The sequence below is a fragment of the Eublepharis macularius genome, chromosome 16, assembly GCF_028583425.1.
Source record: "Eublepharis macularius isolate TG4126 chromosome 16, MPM_Emac_v1.0, whole genome shotgun sequence".
NCBI classification, from domain to species: domain Eukaryota; kingdom Metazoa; phylum Chordata; class Lepidosauria; order Squamata; family Eublepharidae; genus Eublepharis; species Eublepharis macularius.
The window spans coordinates 11238746-11251141 of NC_072805.1; the positions used below are offsets into that span (position 1 = coordinate 11238746).

The 12396-nt window shown below is 44.4% G+C and overlaps 1 protein-coding gene across 1 annotated transcript in view; it reads right to left on the reverse strand.

Moving 5' to 3' along the window:
* The window catches only part of VWF (von Willebrand factor), a 214944-nt gene that overhangs the window by 104557 nt on the left and 97991 nt on the right, over positions 1-12396 (reverse strand). Inside the window, exons 26-29 of the mRNA XM_055000628.1 lie at positions 11053-11211; positions 8471-8606; positions 3294-4636; positions 1972-2091 (exon numbers count right to left, since the gene is read on the reverse strand). Of these exons, the coding sequence (XP_054856603.1) occupies positions 1972-2091; positions 3294-4636; positions 8471-8606; positions 11053-11211 (1758 nt within the window). The remainder of the gene's footprint in view (positions 1-1971; positions 2092-3293; positions 4637-8470; positions 8607-11052; positions 11212-12396) is intronic.

Consider the following 12396-nt stretch of genomic DNA (forward strand, 5'->3'; position numbering starts at 1 on the left):
GCTTCAAGTTGGCACTGGCTGTACGGCCCCCAGAGTTCTTCTGTATTTTGGGTTCCCTCCTCAAACCCTGCCCTCCTGAGGTGCCTCAGGAACGCACGGACGAGGGGGAAATCCCCGGGAGTTTGCCTGCCACCGGGGGACATCTGGGAACTCTACCCTCCCCCCGCCAACCAGGTGAGAGGTAGGCTGTGGGTTGAGGCTGACATTATAACAATATAATGACAGGATTATTTTGTGTTGTGGTTACATGGATCTCTTAGGTTTTCAAATATTAGCTGTCTGCTTTTGGGGTAAAAAGTTCTACTCTGCACCAGCACTGCATGCTCGTCATATTGGGTTTCTGTTTGCTTTTGTTTCTCTTTTGTTTTTGTTTTTTTCCCCCTGATAAAGCCTTAGTGCGTGGGTGCCTCCAGTCATCATAATGTAATAACATCATAACATAACACAATTAGGCATGCATGAAAATTAAAAAAGGGGGTGGTGGTGATGCAACAGCACTGGTGACACCGACAGTAACACCAATGATGACAACCAGACCTTTCCACGTAATACTCCTTATTTCATAGCAGTGCAGCCAAAAAAGACTGCACCCACACTGGGATTAAAAGTGGCGTGAGGAAAGGTAGGTGGCCAAATAAATCCAATCCTTGAGGAGCGAACACTCAAAAAGAGAGGAGTAAACCACCTGTGTGGACAAGGTCCGCACACGCAACAGAATGAGAAAAATGGCAGGATCCTGAGGGTTACCAATTCCAGGTTGGGAAATTCCTGGAGATTTGGGGGTGGAGCCTCAGGAGGGCAGGGTTTGAGGAGGAGAGAGAGCTCAGAGGGCATGCTGTTGATACCACGCTGTTTGCCCTCTGAACCTGCCATTTCCCCCAGATGAACCAGTCTCTGCCTCTTAGAATCACAGAGTTGGAAGGGGCCATACAGACCACCTAGTCCAACCCCCTGCCCAGTGCAGGATCAGCCTAAAGCATCCCTGACCAATATTCCTCCAGCCTCTTCTTGAAAACTGCCAGTGAAGGGGAGCTCACCACCTCCCTAGGCAGCTGATTCCACATCTTGGAGATCAGCTGCGATTCTGAGAGAAATCCAGGCCCAACCTGGAGGCCGGCAACTGTAGGTGGCAGAATGGAGTGTACCATTATCAGGCTGAAAGGTGCATGTGTTATTTTTATTGCTTCCCTCTAAAACACACACACACACACACACCTATAAGTAGAGAACAGGCAAAGCAGAAACTAAATTTGTCTTTGCCAGTCTGATTTTCTTCCTGCGGAAGTTTTAAAATGTGAGACGCATTTATTTTGACAAAGATGCTTCTGCGCAGTCTGCAGTGGACCACCCTATCCTGCCACCTCAGGATTCGGCTGCCTCATTCTGTCTGCTAAATCGAACTCTGGACATGCTGTTATGGTAATCTGGCCTACACAAAAGCTCAGTCTGACATCTTCCCTCGTCTTATACTCAAAGCTTGACTTGTTTCATCATATTTGAGATTTATTTAGCTCTAACATGCATTTTTCAGCCTGTAGAATTCTTGACTTTTTATGACTTTATTGGCTCAAATAGCCATGTAGACTAACCTCAAAATTTCATCTGCTGTGATCTGTTTTCCATATCACTCCTTGTGACCAGCAGAATAAGTATTCAGAATATGAAAAAGCATGCAACAATACTACATTTGCATAATTTATACTGATTGCAGAACCCATCGCTTCTCTATCACAGGATTCGGATTCGTCTGGTACCTGATTTTGGTGGGGGGGGGGGGGGTTCAACCACACAGTCCTGTGCAGTGACACCATTCTAAGCCCTTTGACTTCAATGGACCTACGGTTGTAACTCTGCTTAAGATGGCAATATAAGTGTTTTGCCAAACCATGATACCTTTCAGAGCAGCACTTTAATGGCCGCTATTGTGACCGTTAGCCCTCAAACCTCTCCAAGTGAGCACATAGTACTTACCAACATCCATGTAGTTAATAAATGCCTTCACAAAGTGTTTCATTTCCTCAAATTGTGATTCTCTAACGTTTGAACTCCCATCCAGAAGAAATATCACATCCATTGGCTTGCTGCAAGTTCCTGCAAAGGGTTTTTTAAAAGTCTGTTATTCTGATAAGACATTTGAACTAAGCAACTGCCAAACAACAGTATGTGTTCTCCAAGCAAAAGAAAGAAAGAACAGGTTTAAAAAAAACTTAGGGAGAAAGTAGAACAATATTGTAATATATCAAGATGGGTAGCCGTATTAGTCTGGCTGTAGCAGCAGGAAAGAGCAAGAGTCCAGTAGCACCTAGAAGACTAACAAAATTTGTGGTAGGGGATGAGCTTTCATGAACTAATTTCTCCACACCCACCACTCCTCTGCATACTTCACCCTATTCAATCACGCCTGCCATTGTCATTCACTGGCTATTATCATTCGGCATCTGAAATCACTCCACTCACCAAGATATAAGGACAGACAGACTCACATTTTAGCTGTACCTGAAGAAGTGAGCTGTGGCTCATGACAGCTCATACCCTCCCACAAATTTTGTTAGTCTTATAGGTGCTACTAGACACTTGCTCTTTTCTATTGTAATACATGCTCTTTCCAACATTCTACATCTAGAACCCTTTTCCACGCTGATTTGTCTAGCAAAGAATTCTTGCTTGCTTACCCTGCACATTTCAGAACATTCTAGGGAAGACTGTAGGGCACACATCCAGTGTGCATGGATTATTGCCCAAGCCTGTCACTCTGCAGCATGTCCAATGTCTCCCTCCCCTGGCTGAGCTTTGTAAGGAAAGTGCATATGCGGTGGACAATTTGTATTTCGGCAGGGCTGTTCTATGTTTACGGTTCTTCTCTTTGAAGAATCCCTAATAAGTTCTCAAGGAACCTCATGGTTCTTCTAGACCTCAGTTTGATGACCACTGCTGTAATAGTGCAAACTTCAGAAAAATATTTAGTTTGCCCCACTATTCTGCCAGGTATAATAGGGTTTGCAGGTTCTGGAAACACTGCCAACAACAGGCAAACGTCCCTGCTTGACTAGAAAGCAGCAACAAGAGAGAAAAACAATGTCAAGAATGTCTTCATCATATCGTCACTTGAACTCTGCCTCTCCTGCCCAAATGTTATCTTATTATTAGGAAAGATATTCGGAAAGATGCAAGCCAGTGCCTCCAGAATTTTGGAAGGAGGACAAGTATGAAAATGTGAAGAGGATCTTCTCAAGAAATGCACGAGACACAAAAGCAGAAACTCTTCTTAGCCCCAAGGAAAAGCAAGACATTACCTTCCCTAGAGCAACACTCTTTCAGCACTAAGCCAGGTCCTTCTTGGACGAGCTTGTTGTATCCCTCCAGGATGATTGGAGTATGTGTTTGGCTCATCTTTTCAAGTTCTTGTCTGTTCACATTAGGAGCTATACCCACGGGAATGAGGTTGATATCAGTGGGAAGGCGGGTGATGGTATCTGTGGCAGGGTTCGCGGTCACCATGTAAACCAAGTTTGGTACATGCTCCCTTTTTCTCCTGCTTGGGGCCAAGGTTTGTTCAGAAACAAAGCGGAGAGCTTTTCCAGTGTTAGTAGCATTCCCTCCATGGAACCTGATCTCCCTCACCCTCTTGACCAGGTCTCCCTTTGACTGCCTTTCATTGAAGGAATACTCCACAGTGATCACGAACGAATACTGTATAATGGTAATTTGAGTGGTGCCTTCCCCGATGTCCATTTCTCTGATTGTGCGGGCAAGGAACTCTTTGACCAAATTGAAATTCTCCCTGCCAACTTTGTCAGAGCCTTCAAGCACAAAAACAATGTCAACGGTCTTAGGGACGGGTTTGAATGTTATGGGTAACATAGTTGGCACCATTTCTGATAATCCAGGTACTGTTACTGCGGGGATACCAGGGAGAGTTGTAACAGGGCTCTGAGCTGTAACTGGTAAAAAAGAAGTTATTTCAGGCACAATCCCACAGAAATAATCAATTATTTCATCCCTCCGTTCTCTCAGCTCACGCACGCTGCTCATGATGAAGGCTTTATTCTCTGGCGACTGCCTTTCAATTAGTTTAATTTGCTCCATGCTGATATGTGGCCCAAGTCCGACTGGTATTACAGTGATTTTATTCTTTTTCAAAAGAGGGAAAATGCTTTGAATTCTCTTTGGGTCCTTGCTGGCTGTAAGCAACACAGCAATTCTGGCAGCATTTGTTCGTGGAGCCTTCCCAAAGACGTGAAACACGATATACTTAAGCACTTCCGCTGCAGAAGCCACATTTCCACCGGTGTATTTTATATTTTGAACAATCCTCCTCATTTCAGATGGTTTTTTGATATCTTTGAGACCCAAGTAAATGTGTGAGCCTGTGCGGTATTCCAGTATCGACAGACGGATCCTTTTTTGGGAAATGTGGAGCTTTTCCATCATGCCAATGATGAAAGCTTTCAGCTCTTCAAAGTCATTTTCAGACAGCTTATTGGAGCCATCCATTAAGAAGGCAAGGTCCATCATTTTACTACATGAGTATTCTCGGGTGACTTCATCTTCTGGAGAAATGGTGGTTACAGCCAGGGTTTCATCATTCTCTCCAGGATCACACGCATGGCATGTCAAGTTTTGGCCTTCACAATGACTAGGGGAAAAAAATCAAAATCTAAACAGTGAAAAATCAATACTAACAGCCACATCACCTCCAAACAACTTTGGGTTTGTACCAGGATAATAAACAACCAGTCTTTTGGCCAATAAGAATTGCATCTAAAAACTAAGCACAGAATCTTTTGCAAAGAGGAACACAGTTGTTCTCTTTTTTCCTTTCTGCCTCTCAGTGTGCCGGAAATACCCAATATATGCGTGCGAGGACAGATTTTATTTACTTACTTTCTTATTTTATTTATATTCTACCTTTCTCCCCAACGGGGACTCAAAATGGCTCATTCGCCTCACCTCCACTTTATCCTTACAACAACACTGTGAGGTAGGTTAGGCTGAGACCCAAGATTAGCCAGCAACAGAGAAGTCTCTGAATCATGATTCAGGTCCGCCTTGCCTGGTGGTCTAGACAGCTGAAAACTTGGTGGCTTATGGGGCTTATTTGCCTAATAACTCTCTTCTCTGCCCATGTCTTGCCTGGGTCTGACAATGAGTGAACTTTTGGTATAACTTTATGGGAGTTCTGAGTGAGTGGGTGTGTGTGTGGGGGGGGGGATCTACATATTTACTTACATCACTAAAGATGATGTAATGTTACTGTGTCTAAGAATTTTTGAAATTAATACGCCGAGTTAAAGGACCATTATAATTTATTGTTTTAATCCTGATGTAATATTGGTGGACAACATTCCTTTTTACTTCCAATTTCCTTTGGATATTTGCTACATAAATGCGTTCCTATTGTTTGTACAGATGGTGTAGGCATCTAAATTAGGTGACAGCTACACGCAATAACATATCCCCAGTGAAGCAAATGTTTGCATCGTTCCAAAGTTGCATGGAAGTAGAAGTCACAGCCTATTGGCACATGCAATAAATTAATAGCAGGCATTTGGAATATTTATAAACACGCACAGACACTTACATGGCCTTGTCCAGTGGAGATTTTTAGCAATACCCACTTAGTAGGCAAAATGCTCCCTCCCACCTATCTACTAGTCTACATCTCCAATCTTGAAAGGGTAATCAGTGTTCAGAAGGAAGATTTCACAGATGTTGAGCCCTATACGTCCAAGGAAAAAGCACCATAAAGAATAACACAGGAACATGCCCCTGGGGTTATGAGAGGTCCTCTGCGGAACTCAGTTTGTGTGCATTCCACTCAAACAATGTTCCGCTGCTTCCGAGCACATATGGAGCATTCCACAGGAGCATGTCTATCTCTGTTAAGTTTGAGCTTAAATTACGTTTTTGGCAGTTTAATTTCGAATATTTTTAAAGCTTGCTTCCCTTCCTTATATTGGAAACCCTACAGAAATCTTAAATGTCCCCAAAGCCCTCAAGAGGTGCTGCAGCAAGCATAAGAAACTAGGGAAAAAATATTTTATCTTGTGGAGCTGAAGTGGTTCGTTATGTACACTTACAAAAAGATATATAATGGCTAAAAGTAAACAAAAACATGAAAACCTGCACTTCCATACATGAAATACTGCACTTTCCTAACTATTTTTAATAATAAGGTATAATGTGTAAAATGTATAATTTATTTTTATTCTTTATTAGCAACCAAATATTTAACAAAAGCCATGCCATGCCATTTATTAAAACTGTCCAAAATAACATAACAGGATGTGCAAGCTTTCAAGTTCTCCAGAACTCTTCACCAGGCTGGATGTTAAAAAACAAAACAAAAAGTGGGGCCTGGGGGAGCTCTGAGGGCCAATCACACCTTATCGCCTCTTCAGCAGCAGCCTGCGTAGAACTCTTGGCTGACTTCTGTGGGTACAGGGGCACTTTTCAGTCGCTTCAGTTTTGGTTTTATCCTTGTGTGCTGGGACACACAGCACAATATTCTCAGTACATGCATCCCTCATTCTGCATCAATATGGCAACGGTGCATTTTCCAGCTTCAATATATGCACAATAACACAAACCTTCCATACTCTGGACTCCTGATCATGTGTACTGTTGCAGGAAAACATACATGTTGCCGTGTTCACATCACAAAGGTGAATGCATGTTTGAAGATGATAAGAACAACAACAACATTCTATTTATACACCGCCCTTCAGGATAACTTAATGCCCACTCAGAGCAGTCTACATAGTGTGTTATTATTATCCCCACAACAATCACCCTGTAAGGTGGGTGGGGGCTGAGAGAGCTCTGAGAGAGCTATGACTGACCCAAGGTCATCCAACTGGCTTCCAGTAGAGGAGTGGGGAATCAAACCTGGCTCTCCAAATTAGAGTCCTGCCACTCTTAACTACTATACCAAACGGTGATCATCACATGTAGCTCACTCTTCCACCAGCCTGTCAGGTAGCAGAACCAAACTGAAACACCTGAAAAGAGCTAGGGTGTGGCTGATATTGAGCTGTACCTTTGGTGGGCAGGAAATAAAGCATGCCAAGGGTGATACAAGCTACACCCTGCGCCCACTGGAATAAACCTACAGAGATTCTGTCTTGAAGCACTAAGCTTCTAATGACCAATTACGTTGTCCCTATGAAACCGGAGACTATTTTGCTTAATTACTGGCATGGTGAACTAATTCCATCCTCTCGTAGGAATCTGATAGCCACTCTATTATCAGCAGCTAAAGCAGTTATAGCCTCCTTTTGGAAAGAAAAACATATACCCCGGGTCTCAAAATGGCTTACCAGAGTTTGGGATTACTTTATTATGTAGAAGCTTTCAGATCAGATCGCACACGCAGAACTTCCCAACTACAAATCCCAGTTTACGGAGCTCTGGCTTCCAATACTGGACTATCTCACTGAAAATGACCTGGTCAAAAAATCTATATCAACCAATGGATACTATGACATCTTGCTTTATTTGTAAATATTTAAAGACTGTCAACCACAACTTGTTACTCTTAAATAGTTTTGTTAATTCACTCTTATTGTATATTTGTTGTTAAAAGTTACTGCAACCATTACTGTAAAATAAAATATCTTTTAAAAGAAGCGCTAGGTTTAGTTGCAAGCTTCTTGTGCAACAGAATTCCAGAATCAGTACAGGCTTGGCACTGGCTCCCAGTTAGCCATGCTAAACAAATCGAGAGTCAGCTTTGGGTACCTGAACTCTCAGCCCTCACTCCCTCAAGAGCTGATTCTCTCCAGAATCTACTTATTTATAATATTTCTATGTTGCCTCTTCAGTGTCCTGCTTGAGGAGGCTTACAATTAAAAAACACAGGATAAAACACAAGCCATTAAAAAAGAAGCTGAGGAAAATGCTGGCGTGAACCTTCTGGTCTGATTAAAGGCAACCACCGATTAGCATTAACTATAAGCTAGCATCACTGCAGACGTTTCCCTTACACACAGTTATATCACAAGAGGGGAACTGAACCTCTAGGTAGGTGGGTAAGTTGTGCATTCCCAAATCTGGCTCCTGATTTGTTCACTGTGGTTGGGAGGAAGTCAGTGTTGTAGCAGTACCAGACATTTGTGTTCTGTGGCCCTCTTTGTTGTATACCGTCATACAGAAGAATCAAAATGCCACAGATTGTTTTTCTAGAGTACCTTTCTGCTTTTTTCACTCTTCCTCCCATATGTGTGTGTGGTGCCTTCAAGTCATAGCTGACTTATGGAGACCCCTGGCAGGGTTTTCATGGCAAGAGACTAACAGAGGTGGTTTGTCATTGCCTGCCTCTGCAACCCCGGTCTTCGTTGGAGGTCTCCCATTCATTTCCTAACCAAGGCCAACCCTGCTTAGCTTCTGAGATCTGACGAGATCAGGCTCACTTGGGCTAGCCAGGTCAGGGCTCCCCCCATATGCACCCCCCAAAAGATCACTAATTTACCAGGACTTGCAGAGTTGCGCATCTTCAGCTTTCAAAACAACCCTTTTCCCATGGGGTATCCGGAGACCTTCTACTTCACACACAGGGCATTCTTCGAGATGAATGCAAGACTCAGACAGTTCGTCAAGTATTTTCCCTGCATCACAATAATGGTAGAAACTGAGCTTTTTAAAAAAAAAAAACAGAACAAAAACAGCCACAGCAACTACAACAACCTAAGTGGCTTTTTTAAAAAAATAGTTACATACTTATATTTCACCTTTCCAAAGATTGCCCAAGAAGGCAAATGACGAGGACAGTAAAAATATTAAGATTCAAAACATCTGGCTTCCACTACTGGGGAAGACATGCAGTGCTTGCAAGATCTGCACATCAGCTGGGCAAAATGGCACAGCCTACCATGGATAGCGGCTCATCCTGTGCCCCTCCTAGAGACCCATGCTGCCTCTGGCATCCCCAACCTCCCCCCACCCCACCCCGCCCCAGAATGGCTATTCCACTGGTTCTGGAATAAGGAGCTGCTTTGCCAATTGCACTGTTATTGATCCCAACCTCTTTTTGCCAACACATATTGCAGTTACATCATCCTAAGGGGGTGGGTGGGAGTAGGGAATGCACTCCAACCCCCTCACACAGTTTGCATTACAGCTGTCAGGTGTGGAAGAATCCCAGAGGCATCATCAGCACTGCCCAGAAAACATACTCCCATTCCTGCACCCTGACTGGTTCGGAGCAGGAAAAGGAAGCCAACAGTGAACATCCTTACCCATTGCTTTTGGTTATAACTGGACATGTGCCTCTGTTTCAATTCCAGAAAGAAATGCATCCCAAGAATCAAGTGTTTGGGAAATACTGTTGTACAAGGGCTGCGGCCATGATCACAGCAGGCAGTCCACTGGGGTGGGGTGCAGGACAGCAGCAGGGCCCCCAGGACACCACTCAACAATATGGACTTCGAGGAAAATTTAATAACACTTCTGCCCTTTTCAGAGTTTGAGCCACACATTAACACAGCAAACACACAATAATCTGAATAACTGCTCTGTAAAGCAAAGAGGGGAGACAGCTGCAGTATCTTACCTGTGCTCTTGTATTGTTCCACCTGTGCCAGGCATGTATTGTGGGCATGGCCAGATGCCAAAATGCAAGAATCAAAGGGCCTGCAGCTTGTGCCTCATATATCCTGGACAACTAGCCTGTTAGATTCCGGTCTGGCTCCAAGCTAGTTTATTTTTGTATATTTAAACTGTATTTCTTTTATTGTACTTAAGTGTATTTTCATTTGTTGCAACCCTTTTTGGGTCCCATTAGGGAGAAAATCGAACAATAAGTACACTAACTAAAGTAGGTTTACCAACCTCCAGGTGGTGGCTGGAGATCTCCCAGAATGACAACTGATCTCCACATGACAGAGATCTGTTCCCTTGGAAAAAATGGCTGCTTCGGAGGGTGACGTCTATGGCATTATACCACACTGAGGCCCCTCCCCTCCCCAGACTCCCTGTCCTCAGGTGCCACTCTGAAATCTCCTAGAATTTTCCAACCTGAAGTTGGCAACACTAAACTAAAGTAAGGCAGTAGAGTAATCATTGTGTTACAGGTAGGGAGGGTGAGGATTAGACTGAGTCTCTCTAAACGAGACGAATTACATGAGGGTGTTCAAATGAAGAGAGGCGCAATGTTAGCTGGGAAGCCAAGTTCTAAAAAGACAGATGGGAAGGCTTTGCCAATTTCCCTCTACAGAGCCTGCACACATCACTGCTCAGGAGTTTGTTTATTTCCTTTTCACCTCCCCAAAGGCTCTGGTCAGTTTCACTTCCCCTTCTGGGAGCTGAAGAAGAAATAAACAAACCCCCTGAGGAGCGAAATTGACAAAGCCTTCCAATCTGTCTTTTAAAACTCAGCTTCCCGGTTAACATTGCGCCTCCCTTCACTTAAGCGTCCTCTTGTGATTCGTCTTGTTTAGAGAGGCTGTGTGTGTTGCCTAAAGCCAATTATTGAGCTCATGGGATTCATAAGTGCTGCCCCACTGGATGAGATCCATCTAGTTTGGCATTCTGTTTTACACAGTCACCAACCAGTTGCACTACAGGGCCAACAGGGCATTTCTTTAAGGTTGCCTCCTACCACTAGTAGTCACAGGTTTACTGCCATCAAATGTGGAGGATCCATTCAGTCACAGTAGCTAGGAGCCACTGCTGGACCTCTCCTCCATCCATCTAATCTCCCTTTAAAGCCATCTATGCTCCTGGCCCTCCATACACCCCCTGGCAGTGAACTACACAATTTTAATTACTTGATGAGTACTTCCTTTTTTGTCTGTCTTGAATCTCCTGCCCATCGACTTCACTGGATGCCCACACAAGTTCCAGTGTTATGGGAAACGAATAGTATGAGATATGAACCAGGAGCCAATCTCTGAGCTACACCAACTATCCACCCCAAGAGGCCTAGGAACATGAAGCTCCTACTCAAATTCTCCATGTTTGAAAAATGTAAAATATACAGAGATGAGGGTTTGTGACGTGTAAGAGTTCATGGGACATTCCTAAAAAAACCTGCACAAGAGGGATCGTGCATACCTGCGGGACAGTGTACATGGCACCCTTCCACACACTTCACCGGGCACTCCACAGGATCCAAGTGCTGGCATGTTCGTGGGCAAGCTGGACCACAGCTGTTGTATCTCCACTCACACCGGTATTCTTCCTCTTCCCGGTTCAGGTGCTCACAACTTTGTGCTATGCAATACGAAGAAAAGTAAGAAGAATGGAATGGAATGTACGTGCCTTATCCTAAGATATAAAAGGCAAACCGTGTTGCCGATGACCCACTTTTTATCCCCGTGCAGGGGATGAAAAGTGAGTTGTCGGCAACGGACTTACCTGGCCACAAGAGCCCAGAGGCGGAGTCTGTGCCCATGGATTCAGTAGGGCACTGAGGGAAGAAACCCAAGCATGTACCACCGCGGAAGCAGCCACCGGAGCTGCCCCCACCCCTGCTAGGCCTTGGACACTGGCCCTGGCCCAGGCTCAGGGAAGAGTCCCTCCTGGGCCTCGGCCACCGGTCTATGCAGCACTAGGCACAGCGCAGGCCACCCCGAGGGCAGGAACAGCCGAGAGAACAGCTGGCCAAGCCACACCATCACCTTCCGAGCCCCAGACACTGGCCCAAATGACAGCAGGGCAGCGAGAGTCCAGGTGTGGAGGGCCAAGTCTACAGCACCAGGTTTTCTAGCGCCCATTGTTTATACAATGGGCTTGATTGCTAGTAATAAATAATCATATTTAGCAATTTTTCACAATGCTTCATATGCATTATCATATTGTATTTCTTACACTTTGTACGATAAGTCAATATTATTAGCCCCAAGTGCAGAGACAGGGGGGTGATGCTGAAACTGATTCAAAGCGGAGACTTAACTGGACGCCATGGTGCAAGACACCCATTCCTCTGCCCTCTGCCTCGATGCTGGTAGAGTGGCCAACTGCCCAGTTTTTCATAGCCATTACTGTCCCCCCCTTCTAACCACTTGCCACATGTGTTTTTCTCTCTTGTATAATGGAGAAAAGAGGGGCCAAATATTTACTGTCCAGTAACTTTGCTGTGCTGCACCTTTAAAAATCTTTGCAGAGCTAAGTTTGCAGCTGAATTTTTACTTTCATTTCTAATGGAGGCATTTCTGTGCCTGAAAAGCAGCTTCTCTAAATCTCCGCTGTGTCATGGAAGCTCGCAAGCTTGGGCCAGTCACACTCTCCCAGCCCAACCTAACGCACATGGTTGTTGTAAGAATAAAATGGAAGAGAGGAGAATGATGTGAGTTGTTTTGGGTTCCCGCTGGGGAGAAAGGCAGGGAATGAATGAATGAACAAATAAAACAGTGCAGTTGTCTTTCCTGCTTCCCTTTTCCTTAGGGTTCCCAATAG